The 20,797-nt window shown below is 33.7% G+C and overlaps 1 protein-coding gene across 5 annotated transcripts in view; it reads left to right on the forward strand.

The window, feature by feature from the left end:
• The window catches only part of KDM1B (lysine demethylase 1B), a 51,872-nt gene that overhangs the window by 788 nt on the left and 30,287 nt on the right, over positions 1-20,797 (forward strand). For 2 of the 5 annotated variants that reach the window (XM_074272421.1, XM_074272428.1), the window contains exons 3-14: positions 3,505-3,607; positions 4,106-4,236; positions 5,632-5,721; positions 6,207-6,318; positions 6,695-6,811; positions 7,462-7,500; positions 12,345-12,531; positions 14,155-14,339; positions 16,441-16,617; positions 17,157-17,231; positions 18,034-18,171; positions 19,689-19,860. In XM_074272421.1, coding sequence (XP_074128522.1) covers positions 3,518-3,607; positions 4,106-4,236; positions 5,632-5,721; positions 6,207-6,318; positions 6,695-6,811; positions 7,462-7,500; positions 12,345-12,531; positions 14,155-14,339; positions 16,441-16,617; positions 17,157-17,231; positions 18,034-18,171; positions 19,689-19,860 — 1,513 coding nt within the window. In that variant the 5' untranslated portion in view covers positions 3,505-3,517. Of the gene's footprint in view, positions 1-3,462; positions 3,608-4,105; positions 4,237-5,631; positions 5,722-6,206; positions 6,319-6,694; positions 6,812-7,461; positions 7,501-12,344; positions 12,541-14,154; positions 14,340-16,440; positions 16,618-17,156; positions 17,232-18,033; positions 18,172-19,688; positions 19,861-20,797 lie in introns of all 5 variants that reach the window. The other 3 variants (XM_074272445.1, XM_074272411.1, XM_074272436.1) reach the window with 2 other exon arrangements.

Raw genomic sequence — 20,797 nt, forward strand, 5'->3', positions numbered from 1 at the left:
CCTAGAGCTTTGGGAGATGCAAAATAAAATAGAAAACGGTTTTTCTGGCGCTGCCCAAGTTAATAAGATGATCTCCTAGAAACCAGTGATCCTGCAGAAACAGTAGCCCCTGCGCCGGACACTTTCTTAGGACATACTTAGGAAGGTTGCTGGGGTAACTCGGCTTAGAGAAATAGAAGGTGAGGGCGGGCAGACCATAGTGGCTGTTACTCAGCTGTCAAGCATAAGAGGAAGGAAGAAGGCCCAGCTGTAGAAAGTTGGTGTTGAGCCATCTGCACTAACAGGTTACACTCCACAGATGTACTGCTTAGATCAGCTGTCTTGCAAAAAGGGTGATTTAATCACTAGAGAAGAAAAATGCATAGCTTCCTTGGAGCCCATCACCAATATTAGAAAATGAAACTCCACCTTGACAACTGCTGGAAGGTAGTGATATATTTTGTTTGTAAAAGTGTATTGCTAGAGGACAAAAATGGAAGAAACCTTGGGAACTATTTTGAAGAATTACCAGGTATTTAATGTAAGGAAAAGTTGGTAACCACTGAAAATCCTTATTAGTAGCAGGAACTTAGACTCATAGGAGCTACATTTGTCTTTCTTGAAATTTCCTTATTATAGGACAATGGAATTTAGTACCACGCTGCCATTTTTTCCATAAGGCATTGGGCTTTTTGGGGTATCACATATGAGTAGTCAGGCCTACAGTTAATTATTTCTGAGATAAACAACTTTTTTACCCTAGTTAACTTCCCCCCCAAACAAGTAGTCTCTGTGGTCTGTGTAGTATATAACTTGTAAGCACAGATGGGTTGATATTTTTATAGGTTCTATCCCTAAGGTCTGCAGCTTTGGAAAGAAAAAAAATATCTATTCCCTGGAGGAGGAGAGGGAGGGGAACTCTTCTTTCTTTTCCCTTTTTTTTTTTTTTTTTAACATTTGGCAAAACTAAGTTTAATCATAAAATAAGAAAATTCATCCCAAATATAAAGTACATTATATTAATACAATGTTTTTTAAAGGTGTAGGCTCAGTTTCTAAAATTTTCAACTAAATTATCTCTTTTAAGTACCCCATAAATAAATCTTGAATTATGATAAAAGACTCAAGCTGTAGTTTCCTTTCAGCTTTGCATAAAGTATGTGTTTTTTCCCTCTCCATCATTTAAAAAATCTAAAAATTCAACATTGATAGGAAAATTAAAATAAGTACAAAAAGAATTAGAAAAGGGGGTAGGGAAAATTAATATATGCTTATGTATATACACATAAATATTTATGCACTTATGTGGAGATAAATTAAGAATGGTAACTGCAAAACTAGTGTGACATTTTTGAAGACAAACCTGATTTGACCAATGGTTTTCATGACTTTTTTCAGAGTCTGTTTAAACAGGAAAAACTGGAATAGGAACTGGTTATTGCTTATGGAATTAAAAGTATACTCCTAGACAGATGAACAAAAATGGCAGTTGAAGGCTTAACTGAAAATTCTTGATGTTTGTGCTTTGTTGTGTCAATGGTTGAATCCTCCCAGATGGATTGATAGTAAAGGTTGGCTGAATTGATGCAGGTTTCAGTTTCTGTTCCTAAGCCCTTTTTCTTGCACAGTATTTCTTACACTTAGATTGTTAATGTGTTTGCTGTTATGTTACACAGTAAGTTCGTAATTGTTTTCTACTGAGTTTTTTGGAATTTTGCATTTACATAAAAGACTAATCCTCTTGACTATCTTTGAATGAAGTTGCGTTTTAAAGATGGTATTTGTAAGTGGAATCTGGAAACTTCCTTCAGGTCTATAATTATTAACCAGTTACAATGGTGTAGCAAAAAGCACTAATTATGTAATACTTTGAAAAATGTAGGAAGAAATATTCAATTTTAGAGGACTTTAGGCATATTATAAAATATCTATGTAGGTGAAATCTAAAAGCCTTGAGAGAAGCTGATGATACACAATGAAAAATATTCCCAGTACTATTTGCTCCATGATTTGAGATAGCTTTTTAAACTAGGCAAGTGCTGTTTGTCAGGAAAAGCTAATGAAAAAACCAGGTTGTGGGGCCTTCATATTATAACTAACTTAAAACATTTTAAATAAACTTGAATAGAGAATTAGATCACAGGGAAACCAATCTCAGTAGTCAAAACCAATTGACTAAAAAGTCTTTTATTAGCTTTGTGGATGATAAAGTCTATGGGGGAAGAGAGGAAAAGGAGAGAAAGGGAGGAAGGATAGTATGTGTCAATATAGGCTATTTCAACCATCTCTGATAAAAAATAATCCTTTTTTTAAAGGGTCATTAGAGACAAATAAATGTAAATACATTGTATCTTCAAAACAATCCACCAAGTTGGTACAAATTACACTAGTTATTTACTATATTCTTCCTCCTCACACACATTTTAACATCTGTCCTCCCTTCCCCCTTTATAGCCCCAGGTGCCCAGGTCTTTTTTATTTTGGTTTTGTGTGTGTGTGTGTGTGTGTGTGTGTGTGTGTGTTTTGTTTGTTTTTTTAAATACATTGATACCCAGAAAAAAAGGCCAAGAAACATCTACATTTTGACTGGTTAGTTTTTCATTCTTTTGTAGTTCATTTCAGTTTTTCTTGCACGTATTGGATTGAAGTTTTGTTTAATCTACCACATAATTGAGTCTCTTTGAGAGCATGAATAAAGTTTCCTTTGAGATAGCCTGGTGTTATGGATAAAACATGGCATTTATAATCAGAGGACTGGGTTCAAATTCTGGTTCTGCTACTTAAATTGCATGTGTAACTTTGGATGAGTCCCTTAAACTCTTAAAACTTCAGTTGCCTCTTGATAATGTTGGATCAGAAGACCTCCAAGATTTGTTCTAGCTCTTAAAAAAAAAAAAAAAGTTATATATAATACAGAATAACTGGTCTATCTGCCTTTAGCAGTAACTGAATCAAAGATTTTTATAATCATAGCATTTGTTTAGCATTTGAAGTTTGAAAAAACATTGTACATCTTTTCTTATTTGATGATTCTCCACCACAACCTTGTGAGACAGGTACCAGTATTTTTCCATTTTACAGTTGAGGAAAGAGGTTGAGAAAGATTGGATGATTTGTCCAGAGTCACCTAGCTGGTGTTTTCAGCAGAATTTGGTTTTCCTGACTCCATGTTCGATGTTTTTACTGGACCATCTAGCTCATATCATTTCCAAGGCACACCTAATAGATGTCAATAAATTCACTTCTATTTTAACATGCTAAAAGATTGACATAACAGCAACTGCTGGAGGATGAGGAAGTAAAAGAATGGAAAGTATTTCTTGAAAATCCAAACCAAACTCTACACTTACGATTTCTTCTGTTTGTTGGATTTAACCAACAGTTAGCTGGTTTGACTACTACTCCTCATGAGTTGAATCTATTGTTTACTTGCATATATTATAAATGTACGTGTGCTATTTTTTTTTTCTCAAGGGCTAACAGGGTATCTAGTCATTAATATTTTAACACTTAACTGTTTGGCAGACTCTGTGATAAGATGTCAACCCTCAGGGTTCGAGCAAAGAAAAAGGCAGCTTCAGTTGACCAGTCTTCAGATAGTCTTCCTTTGAGGAGTTCCGGGAGGCAGGTATTGCACAATTATTTCTAGTCTTGTACTCTTTGGGGCTTTAATAAATAACTATAGTGAACACTCTCAAATTCTGCCTCCTTTAGAATTATAAAATTTGTTCTGCAGTCCTCAAAATGTGGAGCTATTCTGAGTGAAGGGAGCTTTAAGTTGATCCTTAGGGAAAATGAATTGGGTTTTCTACTCCAAAATGGTGACAGTAAAACAGTGAGCCCACCTCCAAGGAAGTCAATAAAAGAACCAAACACCAACTACTTTATGACTATTCAAAGCAGTGATTTAAAGTGTATATAATGCCCCAGTCTACAGGTTCTATTTTTTATTTACATCACCATTAACTTCAAAAGTGTCTTTTGGAAGTATTCTTTCAAAATAAGTCAGACAAGACTATGTATGAAAGCACTTCAGAGACCATTAAGAGTTAGCAGTCAGCAGCTATTATTTCCTAATAATATTTGATGATTCTTTTGTACCTTAATTTTACTGGTTCTCCCACAGGTGAAGAAAAAAGTGACAGAAGTAGCAGCAGATGATGATGATGATGCCTCATCTGAGAAGAAATACAGAAAATGTGAAAAGGCTGGGTGCACAGCAACTTGTCCAGTTTGCTTCTCAAGTGCTGCTGAAAGGTTTGCTTAGATGATGTCTTGACAAGTTGGTTCAGTGAGGGGATTGCTTGGGACAGTTGTATCTTGAAACACCAGTTTTTCAAGAGAACTTGTATTTATATATGCATGCATGTGAACTGACACTTATACATCTAGGTTTTTATCCATAGAACATGTCACTGGTCCTAACATACTTAATAACTATAGCATTTGTAGAGATTAGAATTGGAGCTAATGGAGTGGAAAGAAAACTATCTGAGATGTCTCAAATTTTCAGTTATGTTTGATTATCACACTTATACATGTATAATAGAGACAGCTAGCTGGCACAGTAGATGGTATGTTGAGTCTAGAGTGACTAATTAGCTGTGTGACCCATCTCTTGGCACAGTATTTGGTACAAAATAGGCACCTCGTAAATGTTTATTTAATAACTGGCCAACTTAACTGGTCACTTAACTATGGTCTGCTTTAGTTTGCTCATCTGTAAAATGAGGATAATAATAAAAGTATCTAACTCCCAGGGTTGTAAGAATCATGTGAGATATTTGTAAAACTCTTTGTAAACAGTAGGTACTCCCTATTGTTATTTATTATGCACATACACATACATAATGTTGTTTATGCACATTAAAATATGTTTTGGTCCATGAGAAAATATATTCACTTCAAGCTATCTTCTTTCTTAGATGGCAGATGAGATCTATTCAAATTAAAAGAAAAATCTCAATTCAAAGTTTAAGAAAATCATATTAAAAGTAAAATAAAAGCAATTAGTATCCAAATTGAGTTTAAAAGACTTTTTTTCCCCTTAAGTTGGAAAAAATGTCTTTGGGTAACTTTTTTTTTTTTTTTTTTAGTTCTCTTATAATATTGTCATTTAAGCAGTTCGCAAATATCTGCCAGATTCCAATATTGAGGATAAGTTGCATTTGCCAGTTTTTCAGTTGGACCTTGCCTCTTAAATTAGTCTTCCTAAATACAACATATAATGTAAATCTAGAGCCATGATTTCCAACCTTTTATTAAATTTTTGTGCTCCCAAACTGCTACATTTCTTTTGAAAATAAAGTGAATTAAAGTAAGTTTTATTGGAAATAATTTGTTGTTGTTGAGAACTTCATAATATAACTTAAGGTAATTGTAGAAACAGTCCTGTATTACAAAACAATGATTGAGGATTATTGACAAGATATTTCATGGAAATAGTCATTTTGTGTATGAAATGAAGCAGCATGAGATAAGACTACAGAAACATCATTACTATGGTGACAGTATGTCAGTTTTTCAGTTCCATGTTCCCAATAGTCTTTGTTTATAGTTTGCTTAATCAAAGAATGGGTGGTGGGTGGATGCCTTGGAGAATTTTTTTTTCATTTCATTTTATGACTGTATGAATATTCTTGTCTTCTTTAGATGTGCAAAAAATGGTTATACATCTCGATGGTATCACTTATCCTGTGGGGAACATTTTTGCAATGAATGCTTTGACCATTACTACAGGAGGTATGTTTGTTGATTACCCAAATTCTTAAGCTCCTGGGCCTTAAAAGATTTACTAGGTTTTTCTAAATACTTTTCTAAAACTCAAATTATTAGAATTGTAGCATTTGAGAGTTCAACTAGTCCAAATCATACTTGAAAAGGAATTGTCTCCTTCTAATTCTGCCTTTGCATGTGTTTGTATGTATGTAAGAAATGAAAATAGTTGCTAGGTTACAGAAATTCTTGTCCACTGAATTGATAGTGACATGTTCTTTCTCTGCTCTTGGTGATACAAAAGAATATCAACCACCAGAGAGTGCTGTGTGGGCAGCCATCTATTAAATAATTTTTAAAAAACTACTTAGGTTTGCAGGTATTTTAATAAAGTACTCTTCTATCATCTCATTATTTGTCTTGTAGATAGAAGTAATTTAAAGAAGATTAAAAAATCAGGAGTTTAAAAATGGAATGTTTTTAATCACTTGATTAAAATTTTTTTTTCTTAGTCACAAAGATGGGTATGAAAAATATGCTGCTTGGAAAAGGATATGGACTAGTAATGGGAAATGTGAGCCTAGTCCCAAAGCTTTTATGGCTGATCAACAGCTTCCATATTGGGTAAGGAGTATGTTGCTTTATTTGTACCTTTTAATGCAATTGAAGTTTTAGAAATGATGGAATAGATCCAAATTCTTTTTTTCTTATGTTGTTAGAAGACATTTTTTGACCCCCTCATTTCAGATCACTTTGTTGGGGCTTAATTTGATGTTGAATCAGAAATGAACCAGTTGGGCATAGTGGATTTTCAAGGGTTGCAGTACAGTACAGAAGGGAAACAATCCTAGGAATTGCTGGAAGGTTAATTATATCATGTGTAGAAAATGGCAACATGAGCAATTGAGAATAAAAGTTTTTAGGAGTAGGGAATATAAGCAAGTAGGCAAATATTTGCTTATTCACCATTGCTTTTTTTAAAATTTCTCATGTACTCTAGGTTCAGTGCACAAAACCTGACTGTGGAAAATGGAGACAGCTTACAAAGGAAATTCAGCTTACGTCACAAATGGCACAGACGTACCGCTGTGGTACCAAACCAAACACCTCAGTTAAGGTGTGTCCTGCCGTGGTTTTCCTTTTGACTCTTGATAATCTAGCTTTCTGGGAAAAGCTAGTAATATGTGTTTTGTTTACTGCATTTAGCTATTGTTTTTTTTTCTAAAAAATATTAGTAAGGTAAATTATATACTCCTCAGTATTTTGGAAATAGTCTAAGCCAGTCATTTTTTAAAATTCATATTGCTTTTTAAAAAAAGTTAAAGGATAGTTATGCACATGAAATACTTGCAATTCTTTAATGTAATTTGAACAAATTTTTCAAAATTAAATTGACTTGTCATCTATAAAATAAGATCATGAGAAGCAGAACTTTTCTGTATATTTCACATGTAAAATATTGGAATAGAATCTAACATTCATATTAAAGCCCAAGTTTTAAAATTACCATACTAAATTAGTTACCATATGTATAGCTACAAAGTCAAGTCCCTGGGTTCTCAGAGTTTTCTGAAAAAAAAAAAAAAAAAATCATACTTAGCTTCACTCTCATGGGGGATAACTTTTAAGTTTCTAAACTCAGATTAAAGGATTGATTTGTAAATAATGATATGAAAAACAAACCTCACCTCACAGCTAAATGAGTTTAAATTGTGTTTGGATTAAGGGCTTTTACATAGACAATGATGTATTGGTGTTCTTTTGTAGATGGAGGGCTCAGACCAGTGCTCCCAACCAGAAGATCTAGTAAGTAAACTACCATTACACATTTTTTTTTTATTTGCCCTCATGGTATCATTGTTTTTTGAACTCTGTTGTGAATGACAGTGACATTCTCCTGAGTTTTCTCTTCACTTGGCTGCTGATCAGAGTACCATCTTTCTTTCTTATGAAGTTTGCTATGTTATTTCTTTCAAAAACTACTTCCAGTGTCTTGCCAGATGCCCCAGTTGTGTGAGGATGAACTCTTGTGCTAAACTCCACCCTTTTCCTTCATGAGAAAAAAAAAATAGAAGCTCATGCTGCCTTTTTTTTTTTAACCTCTATGCATAAAACTTAGATTACTAATGTTTCTTTGTGTTATGACTGATGACATCTTTATTTTTGGTTCTTTCTCTTGCCAGTTGTATCAAGGAGTCTCATTATCAAGCAAATTGCAACATTATTTATTTTGGTGAAATCTAATCTCTTTACTTGACCATCTATAGGAAACCTCAGAGTAGATGAACCATATCATAATTTTTACATGCTGAACATTCTGCTTGCCTCTATAGAAATTTTTAAAAATGTAATCTTAAATTTCAGGATTAAAAAAAAAAAGTGGGAATACACATGTACCCAATCTATTCAGGTTAGCAGTTGAACTAGTGATGATTGCAGAACTAAGAAAAATAAATATTTAGCAGAAATATATGGAAATTCTTTTATTCAGAAGGTGGTTTTCATTTTTTATCTTTTGCCAATTCTCTTCCATAGCAAAACTACTACCTAGTGAAACTAGTAATAGGTATGTGGTTTTGAATTAGAATTTCCACAAAACTGTTTCCTGAAAGAGCTTTATAGAATCAGGAGACAGAATTCTCGAAGTTTTAATCTGAGCAAAAGCTAAATATCTTTCAACACCTTAGGATCCATGTCTATGATACATAGCTGGCATCCTTAGATAGTTTTTAGAAAAATCTGTTAATTTGGATGGAAAATTTTTTCATTAATTATGAATATAATAACAGACATTTGAAGAATGAACCCATAAGATCCACTAGATTGCCAAAAGGTGTCCAAGTCCCAAAACAAAACCCTAATAAGACATTTGGCCTTCTTCACTTCTAGCCATAATCGTTTCTGTCAAGGTGCAAAACCATTAAGATGGAACTTTGTTTTCGTTTCCTTCAATTCAGTTCTTTTGTAATCTCTGGCCACTTTTTAATGAGCTAAACTTCATGACTAAGATTTTGATAAACATTTCCTCATGGGCTGGGAGCGACCTATGATTTCATTTGTATGGATACTTCCCATCATTGAACTTTTTTTTTTTTTTTTTTTTTAAATAGATGCCCTTCCTTGGTTGCTGTGCCTGAACAAAAAGCATTGCCTAGTGGCCAGTCCCCTGTTAATTAGTTTCTCTAAATTTAACTGGGCTTGTTCTTGGGCACAGAATCAAAGAAGACCTGCAAGAGCTAATACTTGGCTGGCTTAGCTCTAGAGTTCTAACCCTTTACTTTATACTTGAGGGCTTCAGTTTATATGCTGCTATCCCCTCAAAAACCCTTGCTTTGCAATTTATTAAATTTCTCTGATCCCTGGATATGCATTTCCACCACCATACCCCTTTCAGATATACATATGTTCTACTTCTACTATCCATTATTCTGATATTTCTTATCTGACCATAACCTCCTATTCTTCAGTTACTCTGTAAGCATTATCCTCCTTCACTTTATTCTCCATTTTTATCACCATTTCTAGTTCCTTTGCATTTCCTGATTTTTCACACCATCACTCTGCTTTGGACCCACTTTCTCCTTTAATGATCTTGACTTTATAGTGAAAACTGGTTCAATCTTAACACTGTTCTCCGAGTCTCTCTCTGAGTCTTTTGTTTTCTTGCCAATTATCCCTTTCTAAACCCCAACCTTATATTATGCCTACTATTCTCTTGATTGGTTGATAGAGAAATTCCTATGTCCTAGCTCACTGTGGCCCTCTATTAAGTAATCTCATTTTTTTAAACTATAATCTCAGCTGGATCCTTACTTCTATATACATAGTAGCATATATATTTCCTGGTTGTTACAATTCTCATTGACTCTACTAAGTGAGGGCTCTAACCTTCTTGTCTTTCCTTAGGCCATCCATAGCATCTTCCTCCTTCCTTTCAGCTAAGGATTTCAGAGAAAAAATGAAGGCTGTGTATCCTGAGTACTTCTTTTTCCCAACTCTGTATTCTAAATCACCTCAACATCATCTCTCACTTTTCTCCTTTTTTTTTTTACAGGAATTTTAAAGCTGGCATCCTTAGATAGTTTTTAGGAAAATCTGTTAATTTGGGTGGAAAATTTTTTCATTAATTATGAATATAATAACAGACATTTTAAGAATGAACCCATAAGATCCACTAGATTGCCAAAAGGTGTCCAAGTCCCAAAACAAAACAAACATAATCTGACTCTTTCTTAGTCCTTATCCTTCCTCACCTCACTGGGGCATTTAATAGGCTTCTTGAGTTTTTTCCCTGGGTTTTTGTAACATTACTCTTTTCTAGTTCTTATATCTGTCTGATCATTCCCTCTCAGACTCCTTTTCAAAATCATTATCTATGCTCCATTCCCTTTTGGTAAGAGTTTATCCCAGATCTATGTGATGGTCCATCTTTGGCTATTTTTCAGATACTCTCATTAGTTTCCATGGGTTAATTATCATTCTCTATGCAGATGAGTTCCAAGTCTTTAGATTAAACATCATCAGTCTTTCTCTTGAAAATCTTCTGCCTCTAGCCAATTTTTCAGACTTATTACACATTTCTGTTTTTTATATGGTCTGTGTTGTAGACTCGATACCTTGCTTTTCTCCATCTACCACATGCCTATCTCATCCTCCATACATTTATACCGGCTATGTCCCTGAGACCTAAAATTTATTCCCTCCTCATTTTGCTTTATATAACTCATATCTTTCTTCATAGATCACTTCAGGTGCCATATGCTACAGTCTATAATGATTCTTCATGGTCTCTTCCCTTAGAAATTACTTTGCATAAATTTATCTTTTGTACTTCATATATATAGTTTTTCCTCTCAGTAGAATGTAGGCTTCTCGAAGGCATGGGCTGCCTATTTTTTGGTCTTATATTTGATCAGCAAGCACATAGTAGGAGCTTTTAGTCAGTGGTTATTGAATTGAGAACCAAGGGTCTCCATGCCATAAAGATATATGAGATAGGCCTAAAGTAAACGGACGTGAAAGATATTGAGTACAGATTTTTCCAGGTGGTATAGACTTATTGAGCAACTAGGTGGTACTATAGAGTATCTGGGTTAGAGTCAGGAAGACTCATTTTTCCTGAATTCAAATCTGACCTCAAACATTTACTAGCTATGGGACCTAGGCAAGTCATTTCATCCTGTTTGCCTTAGTTTCCTCATCTGTAAAATGATCTGGAGAAGAAAATAGCAAACCATTCCAGTATCTCTGCCAGAAAAAAAACAAAACAACAACAACAAAAAAAAAAAAACAAAAAAAAAACCTCAAATGAGATCCAGCTGAACCTGACTGAAAACAATTGAAAAGCAACAAAATAGACATCAAAATGACTGTGGAAGAGCATCTTGTATATTTAATCGTGCCTTTCTAAAGCTTTCAGAAGCCTTGGTGGCCATCTGTTTTAAATTTCCAACTATGGTGATTTTATTTTTCCATTTTATTCATTTATCTTAGAACTCCAACAACTATTTCTTAGGTTTAATCTGACTTGAATGTATTTAAAGATCAGTATCAAAAAAGGTGCGTTTCTTTGATACAGATTTACTTTTGACATAGAGCTCTTTTTTTCTTTTCTTTTTATTTTTTACTTTAAGATCTCTAGCAAATGATATTTCAGATATAGCAGTTAGTTATATTGGGTGTATTTTGTATTCCATAGATGAAATCTAGTTGGGAACAATGTTATATGTTCTGAGAATTGTTTAATTTTTTTGGTCTATATTTTTTAAATCTTTGAAAACTATTGTAGTAGACATGTTTTCCATTAATCTTTGACCAGAAGCATTAAAGATGGATTGGAATATTATTTAGCATATTGTATCTATTGCCCAGTATCTAGAGTTCAGGCTTATAATAAATAATAAAATATAGGTTTATATTTTAATAATAATAAAAGGTTTAATATGTGGGCTTGATGGGAAGGAAAGCAAACCTTCCTAAATTACTTCAAAGATGGTGTTTCAGTTATACTTTGCATTAGACCACATCAGAATATGAGCTCCTTTAAGGCAGGGACAGTTTTTTAATTTATATGCCCAGTACTTAGCACAGTTCTTGGCATTTATAATATATAATATATATTTAGTAAGTATTATAAGTAAGTTTGCTGATTGATTTGACTTTATCTATAGAAAAATGGAAATTTTTAAAAGTCTTTGATCAGGAAGTATAGTAGATATTCCACCAACTCTGAAATCAGAGGACAGGTTTCATATCTCACCTCTATGCCTATTTACCTTTATGACCTTAGAAAGTCATTTAAGTCACTGCATTAGTTTACTCATCTATAAAGTGATAGTCTCTGAGATCACTTTCAGCTCTGGAGTTATCTTGTGAACTGCATGGAAGAATTTTGATTGGAAAAATTAGTCATTTAAGTATGGGAAGCCATATTTGGTACAAATCTCATATTTTCATATTTCAGATCTGTATTGTGGAAGTGTAGGTGAGGAAAATGCAGAATAAGAAAGGAAAAGGAAAGATAATGTGAATTGAAGAAAATTATTTTAGCCTTATTAAATGTTTGTTTTGTCTTCTCTTTCTTCTATCTTCTTGTTATTCTCAATTCTACTTTCTCTTCCCATTGTGGTCTTCTCTTATTTCCATCTCAGAGGGTCGCTGAAGTGTCTAATAATTGGTGGTATTCCATGCTTATCCTTCCTCCCTTTCTGAAAGATAGCGTGGCTGCCCCTTTACTCTCTGCCTATTATCCTGACTGTGTGGGCATGAGTCCCTCCTGCACCAGCACCAACCGTGAAGCCAGCCCTGAAAAAGTGGAGCACTGCAAGGCTGTTTCAGGTGTGTTTGGTAAGAAGTGTTCCCTTGGGCTAGCATGCTCTCCCCCATTCTTCTTTTTTTTTCCCCTCAGAAACAAAAGAATCAGGAAAATTTAAAGATTTAAAGTTTGATATATTTGGATTTGACTATGCATGATTTGGCAGTTATGTCTTTTAGGGACTTAATAAAGCTTATCTTTGACCCATTCTATTTGTTGAAGAAAAAAGCCCTGAAATATCTGAGTAGTTTTTAGGCCATATTCCTAGTTGTTGATATTGGGAAAAGTCATTTTGGGGGGGATTGTTTTCAGTTGAAATGAATTATAAAGGAAAAAAAAAACTTCTAATTTTCTTCTTCCTGTATAACTGCTAGCTTCCTTGCTAGTGAAACAGATTTTATGTGACCTGTAAGTTAGTGGTGGCAAATAGTCCCCTGTAACACTTCTATGTGAAGCCTGAACTAGAGTAAAATATAATTAGAAAATATTTAACAAAATAAATACAAATGTAATAAAACATAGATACCATAAATGTGTGGTTTTTTAATTTAATATATGACTTCAGGAATCTCTTTCTATTGGAATTTGATACCACTGGTGTAAGGCACTCTAACCTTCTCCTACAGTATTGGTGCTGGTATATTGTTAAAATATAGGCATGAGAGTCCTGAAGAATTCATAATATATTCCTCCCTTTTCCCTGGAGAGATGTGGAATACACTGTTAGACTCAGTCAGTTGGCCAATTAATTTTGATTAAACATTAGCTTTTGTTAGGTAAATTTCATAGTTCATTGGCTGAGCTTAAGAAAAAATAACTATAATATAAAAACAAAACAAAAATCCCCAACACCTTAAAAATAAAATAAAATTTAGAAATAAGCCTTTTCCCTTTATGTGTGTAGTGCATGAGAGAGTTTCAAGGCCGAGTTGGAGCACTCAGGTAATCAGAATTATATGCCTAACGAGACCCTCCATTTTTAGCATGGTCCAGTCAGTGTACTGTTTGTCATCCACAGCTTTCTGTTTTCAGTCACCATCCCCCATTCCTACAATATACTGCTTCCCTCCTACTTTAGAATTCCAATTTTCCTTCCAGACTCAGCTCAACATTGGTTTCTTTGATTATAAAATGAGAAGACTAGAATGGTCTGAATTACATTCTAGATATATGGGCCTCAGCTGAGGCATGAAGAAATTAGTTGACTAGTAGAAAGTGAGCATCTTGAAGTCCATGACTCTTGTTTTTATATCTAGTCCTTTTCATAGAAGCATTTAAAATTTGTTAAATTGAATTGAGAGGGAGACTCAATTTGAGTGACACCTTCTATATTATTTTTTCTGATTTTTTTTTTTCTTTCCTGATTCCCCCAGCTGCTAGTACTGCCCTTTCTTATCTGATAACCTTGTATCTATTTTATACACATGTATAGATAGAATGTAAGTTTCTTTAGAGTTAGGATTGTTGTTGCTTTTATTTTTGCATCTACAGTAACTACTATAGTACCTGATACATAGTAGATGCTTAATAATAATAATTACTAAGTAGTGAATGCTTTACTAAATAATTAATTAATAATGCTCTTTGATTGAAACCACCTATTGTTAAGGAGATGTGAGATTTACTTTGAGTTTCTCTTCTCTTAGTTCCTGGGATGAACCAGTACTTCCAGCCTTTCTACCAGCCCAATGAATGTGGAAAAGCTCTCTGTGTGAGACCAGATGTGATGGAACTGGATGAGCTCTATGAGTTCCCAGAATACTCACGAGACCCCACCATGTATTTGGCTTTGAGAAATCTTATTCTTGCTCTGTGGTATATGAATTGCAAAGTAAGTAAGATTGGCATTGTTGTACAGTACAATTAGTCTACACACACACACACACACACACACATACACACACACACACGTAAATATAAGTATATATACATACACACATACATTCATGGATGGATGTGTGCACACGTATATGTAAGCATGCATACATAGTTACACATATATATGATTAGATATGTGCTTATGTATACATATATGCATGCTGTGTGTGTGTGTAGTGTGTGGTGTGTGTGTGTGTGTGTGTATCTGAGGAAAGTTGATGCTATTTCTACCTGAATTTTTGAATTCTCTAAGAAGAAAGCTTGACCGGTCACTAAGTAAAGGAGACATGAACAAGGTGTAGCGTCTTACTTTGTAAATTACAGTGGAAATAGGAAACATGGTCCCCTTTCTTCAGGTAGTCTTGCGTCAGCATTATACAGTGACAAGGACACCAGAAAGGGAGATGGGAGATCAAGAGTCTAATCATCTCTGTGTAACGAATTGATGTTGGAGTAAGGTGATCTTTTGGACATCATTTGTTGATTTATAAACTGAGAAAATATCATAAGGAGGCTGTGAAATTAAATTGGGAGGAATATAAACTTATAAAATTCCTGACTTTGTCAGACTTTTCTCCTCTTTTGTGTAAATAAGCACTCCAGTGGTCCTGTTGGAATGTCTTTAGACCATTCTTCAGAAATGAGCAGAATAATGCAGTTAAATTATGGTTGTTATACTGAATGTACACTCAACTTAGGCTCTTTAAACAATATAGAATTATTTATAGTTCTTAATCTAGTATGTGGGTGCTCAGAATTAACTAGTTATGAATTTATCTAATTTATAGGAAAAGAACTAATAATCATTAAAGTTTATCTTACATTCATTATTAATGCTCTTTTCTCATTTATATACGTGTGTATAAACATACACACACACACACACACACATATAATGGAAGTGTGCATACTCAATTGTATTCCTTTTTACCCCGATTTCCATTCTTAAATTAATATCTTTAGACATGATTTGACCTTCTATTAAATACCTCCTTGGTTTTTCCCGCCTTGCTTTGGGGCATTTAGATTCAATATACTCATTCATTGATGTCTTCCTCCCATTTTATTAAGAAAGAAAAATCTCTTGAAAGTGTCCTGAGCTTTTTAGACTGGCTATATGTTTTGAATAAGAAGATTCTATGGTACCTGCCTAATAGCACATAATAGATTTTTTCTGTGATGTTAATGAAGATTTAAACACACTGAAGACTTTAAATATTTTTTTAAATTTGCTCCACACATTTCAAGTGTCAACTTTTATTCCATCACCAGTCCCAAGCTCATTTTGCCACACCTTTCCAAATAGTTAATATACTTCTGGTTTTCCCTTGTACTTGCTCATGGTCTGCCCTCAGAGGAATTTGGGAGAAGGAATAATAATAAAGGAAAAAAGAGAGAAAACAGAGAATGTTGGAGGATGTTATCTGGAGGCACTGAGGGTCACATAATTAATAGATGCTACAGCCAGATATTGAACCTGCAGGTTTCTTCCCCTAATGCACTATGCCATCCTGCCTCTCATTTATCTCTAGAATTTTGGGGGGCCATGTTATCTATCAAAATGATGAAGTAGAAAAAAGGATGACAGTGGCCAATTATCATGTTTTGCTTTTGAAAAATGCTTTTGGATTCTTATTGGTAGTTAATTCTGAATAATCCTTCACTAAGAGCATATATCATATTCCACAGATGACTTTTGTTTTCTCAGTCACATGGGCACAAGTTTAAATGTTTCTTTTATAGATAGGCAGCCAATATGTGGTGACTTTAAAAAAGACTAGTTTAGGGAATCAGGGACGGATATGCTTTTAGACTCTATCCTACTTACAGTCACTTTTTTTTTTTTTTTTTTTTTTTTTTTTTTTTTTTTTAGGAAGAGAATTATGAAGATTCAGGAATTTTTTGGTGATAAAATATAAACCCATGTTAAAATATAAACTCCTTTGTTTCTCCACTATATAAGTAATCTTGTTTATTCTTGCTGACTGATAACTAATGGGTATTAAATGAAATATTTAATTGCTTTAACAGTTTTATTTTGTTTCAAAACACAGGAAGCACTTACTCTTCAGAAATGCACTCATCACATTATTGTCCGAGGCCTTGTGCGCATTCGATGTGTTCAGGAAGCGGAGAGAATACTTTATTTTATGACGAGAAAAGGCCTGATCAATACTGGGGTTTTATCTGTCAGTCCTGACCATCATCTTCTCCCAAAAGACTATCACAATGTAGGTGATTACAGTTTATAACAATGATGCTGCCACTGCTAACAGTCACTTAACTGCTCTACAGCTGTTTGTTCTTCTGTAAAATGAGGATAATGACTGCAACAACTGCCTTGCAGGGTTGTTTGAAGGATCCAATGAGAGAATCTTTGTAAAGATCTTTGAAACCCTTAAAATACTCTTTAAGTTTGTTATTGTAATATGCAAATGATAAATATTACTAATATATTACTTCCAGTAGTAAAATTGGTGAGTTACATGAATCCTGGAGAAAAATTAATTATGTCCTTTACAAAGAACAGCATACAATGAGTAATCCCTTCAGAGAAGGAAATGGCATGCATCATTTCCCCAAATCATAAAGAGGAAAATAGGAGAGGGGGTGGTTAATGGAAAAGTTTAAGATAGAATTTGCAAAAGAAAAATAATTTGTGATAACAGAAGATGGAGGTAAATGAACTATGAAAAAGTGAGTATTTTCAGTCTGTAGTTATGTAACTTTTTAGATTTTTTTTCTTTTTCTTTCTTTTTTTTATTTAAAGAAATCAGTTATCATTGTTGGAGCTGGTCCATCAGGATTAGCAGCTGCTAGGCAATTGCACAACTTTGGAATTAAGGTAAGGAACTTTTATAATACCGGTACTAGAAATATCTGGAGGATAAAGTAATCTTTTGACTGCTTTTTATGAGGGCATTAGAACAGTGTTCTTTTCTGTATGGAGAATGTAAATATTCACAATATTGACATCTGCTTAGTGCCAATAAAGATGAAATATATAAGGTGAATGTAATTATCAAAGTAAGGTTTGTGAGAAATAAAAATTATCAAAATTTTGAAGAAAGACTTTTAGACTTCTCTATAGAAGCATTATTTTATATTGGTTAGAGCACTGGGCTTAGAATTGGGAAATATTTGGTTCCAATTGACATCTCTGCCTTTTTCTTTTGTTCTTGCCTATACTTGCCATTCCTGCTTTCCTTTCACCTGTTTAAATCCTAATGTTTAAAAAACAAAACCAAATACCATGGTCTTAAAACTGTCTTCTTGTCAATCTTTACATTATACCTAGGAATCAAATTGAAAGGGATATCATAAGAGAAAAACTGAAAAAAAAAATGAGTAGTTGGATGACTTGTTCTATCTTTTTGATTTGCTCAGGGCTAGAAAGAAGATTTTTTTTTTTAAACTCAGGGAAACCACTTTTCTTTTCAAGTCCTTTATGACCAAACATCATAAAATGCTGAATGATAAGCATCATTACTGAACTTTCATGAACTTTCATTTTTTTCCTTTTCAGTTGTAATCAAAGAGGAAGGCTAAAATGGGGTTGGATGGACTGGGGGACACAGAGAGAGTGATAGGTTGCAGCAACAGTGATACATTTTCATTTTTGTCACTGGAATTGTGTGTCTATGCAGGTGATCATCCTAGAAGCCAAAGACAGGATTGGTGGTCGAGTCTGGGATGATAAATCCTTTAAAGGCGTCACGGTCGGAAGAGGAGCTCAGATTGTCAATGGCTGTATAAACAACCCTATAGCCCTAATGTGTGAGCAAGTGGGTTTCTCTAAGAGAGCTATACTATAACTAAGGGAAAGAATAGTAGTTTCGTGAATCTTGTTTGTATGGCGTTTTCCCCCTATTATATAGAAGCAGACTTTGCCTGTTGAAATAATTTATTTTTTCCCTTCCTGGTATTTAAAAAAAGAGTATTTGCAATGCTCTCTTGAATACATGAACCTAAAAGAACTTTTTGTTTTTCAAGGTCTTTAATATCTTTGAAGGCTATCTCATTTTAAAAAAAAAGCTATAAAGAATAATATCTCCTTAAATATTTATTAGTTTGTTAACTTTGAACTTTAATGTATGTTTATATACAAATGAGAGGGAAGAATGAGAGAGAAGGTGAGAAAACAAGAGGTCAGAAGGAAAGTGGGAAGGAGAGGAATGTAAAGGTAATGAGAGAAAATAGACTTAGCACCAATAAATATTAATTAAACAGCATGGTATAGTAACCAGAATATTGGACTTGGAACCAGGAAGATCTTTATTTGTACCCCACCTTAGATATTTCTTCAGCAAGTCATTCTTTCAACTTCTTTATCTGTGAACTGAAAGCAGTAATAATACTTGTTTTAAGTATCAAATGGTATTATATACTTAAAACAATTTGTAATTCCTAAAGCATGACATGTAAGTTATTAAAGAACCAAAGGAAGTGTGATGCTGTACTGTTATTTTTTTTTTAATTTTTAATAGAATTGTAGACTGCTTGAACTTAATGATACTCTCTGGTTCAACTTCTTCATTTTATAGAAAAAGAAACTGAGAGCTTTAGGAGTCAAATGATTTGCCCATGGTTAACCAATTAGTGGTAGAACAAAAACTAAGACCAGTTCTTATGGTTCCCAGTCTATACTATTTCCGTTATACAACTATATTTTATTTCTTTAAATATTTTCCTCAACCGGATAATTTTTGGCTATTTATTTTCATGTTGAAATAATATCAAGATGAAAGCTGTTAATCATAAAATCATACAAGAGTTCAAAACCACCTGTATATTCTATATGCTCTTAACAGTGAGAGGGAGTTTTCCCATTTCTTTTCTGATTGGTATGCCATGCCTTGATGATTGAAAGTAATCCTAAGTGAAGGTTATACCAGTTGTGACTGTAGATGAAGCATAAGAGAGTCATGTACTTGTGACATTCAAATTAATCTCACCAGAGATGAGTGTAATTATATGGTAATTGGGTAATTATATGAGATCTTTGAATGTGACTTTAAAATACTTTTGATCCTTTTTTGTGCCCTCTCAGTAAATAATGTTTTAGCTATTATTTGTTTTGAGAATACAATATTTATGGGTTTTAGTTTTATAAAAGAATAAATTTAAAAAGTCTTAACAGAGACTCATCAACTCTAAGTAGAAACTTTAGAACTATGGATTCTTCTCTTTTGTTGCAGAAAGTGTTGGGATGTTGGGATTTTTTGTTTGTTTTCTGATGATTTAAGAAGATAATTTTTTTTCCCAAGAAAAATGTTTGTTGTTCATTCTCATTGTTTTGAAGCTTGGTATCCAAATGCACAAACTTGGAGAAAGATGTGACTTGATCCAGGAAAGTGGAAGAATCACTGACCCCACTATTGATAAGCGCATGGACTTTCACTTTAATGCCATGTTGGATGTTGTTTCTGAGTGGAGGAAAGACAAAACTCAGCTACAAGATGTTCCTTTAGGAGGTATGAGAGAGAGATCTTCCCAATACTTATTTCTTGAGACTTAAGTCTTTTTCCTTGGATGATATAATGCAGGGCAAGTGCTCATAAGGTGGTCAGAAAAAGTGATATAAAGACATTGTCAAGATCTTTCTTAACTTTAGAATCGAATGTATGATATGAAGACACTGGGACAGGACTGCCCAGCATGGCATGCCCTCATCAGAGAAGGTGCTGTGCTCTATGAGCAAAGCAGAATTGAATTAGCCCAAAGGAAACAGGAAATATACACAATTAGAGAAAGTACCCCAAATATTCATATGGATTATTTTTGTCCAACCTGTGGCAGAGCATTTTGAGCTCATATTGATCGATTAGTCACGTTGGTCATATCGCAATTCAATTCTAATATGATGATGTCATTTTATTCCTCTTTGAAAAGGAAGGACAAGCAAGTATTGTATATTAATATGTTTTATTTAAGTATTTGAAACTTTTATGCATGGTAACCAGCTAGTCTTTATAAATGACCATATAGTTCATATTTACTTTTTGTACAGATGTTGTTTTTCTTAATGGAATGTAAACTTGAGGACACAAGACTATTTCAATTTTTGTCTTTGAATATCCAGTACAGCACATTATCTGTTCTGGGATTTTTTTCTACTTGACAGTATTTTATTCTCAATTGCATGTAACGATAGTTTTCAACATTCATTTTTGTAAGATTTTGAGTTCCAATTTATCTCCTTCCTTCTCTTATCTCCCACCTTTTCCAAGATAGTAAACAATCTCATATAAGTTGTATGTGTAGGTCATTTTAAACATTTCCATATTAGTCATATGGCAAAAAAAAATTACAAAACCAAAAAACCATGGGAAAAAAAAACAATAAGAAGAGTGAAAATAGTTTGCTTCCATCCATGTTCAGTCTCCATGGTTCTTTCTCTGGATGCAGATG

Source organism: Sminthopsis crassicaudata, chromosome 1 (assembly GCF_048593235.1).
Source record: "Sminthopsis crassicaudata isolate SCR6 chromosome 1, ASM4859323v1, whole genome shotgun sequence".
NCBI lineage: Eukaryota > Metazoa > Chordata > Mammalia > Dasyuromorphia > Dasyuridae > Sminthopsis > Sminthopsis crassicaudata.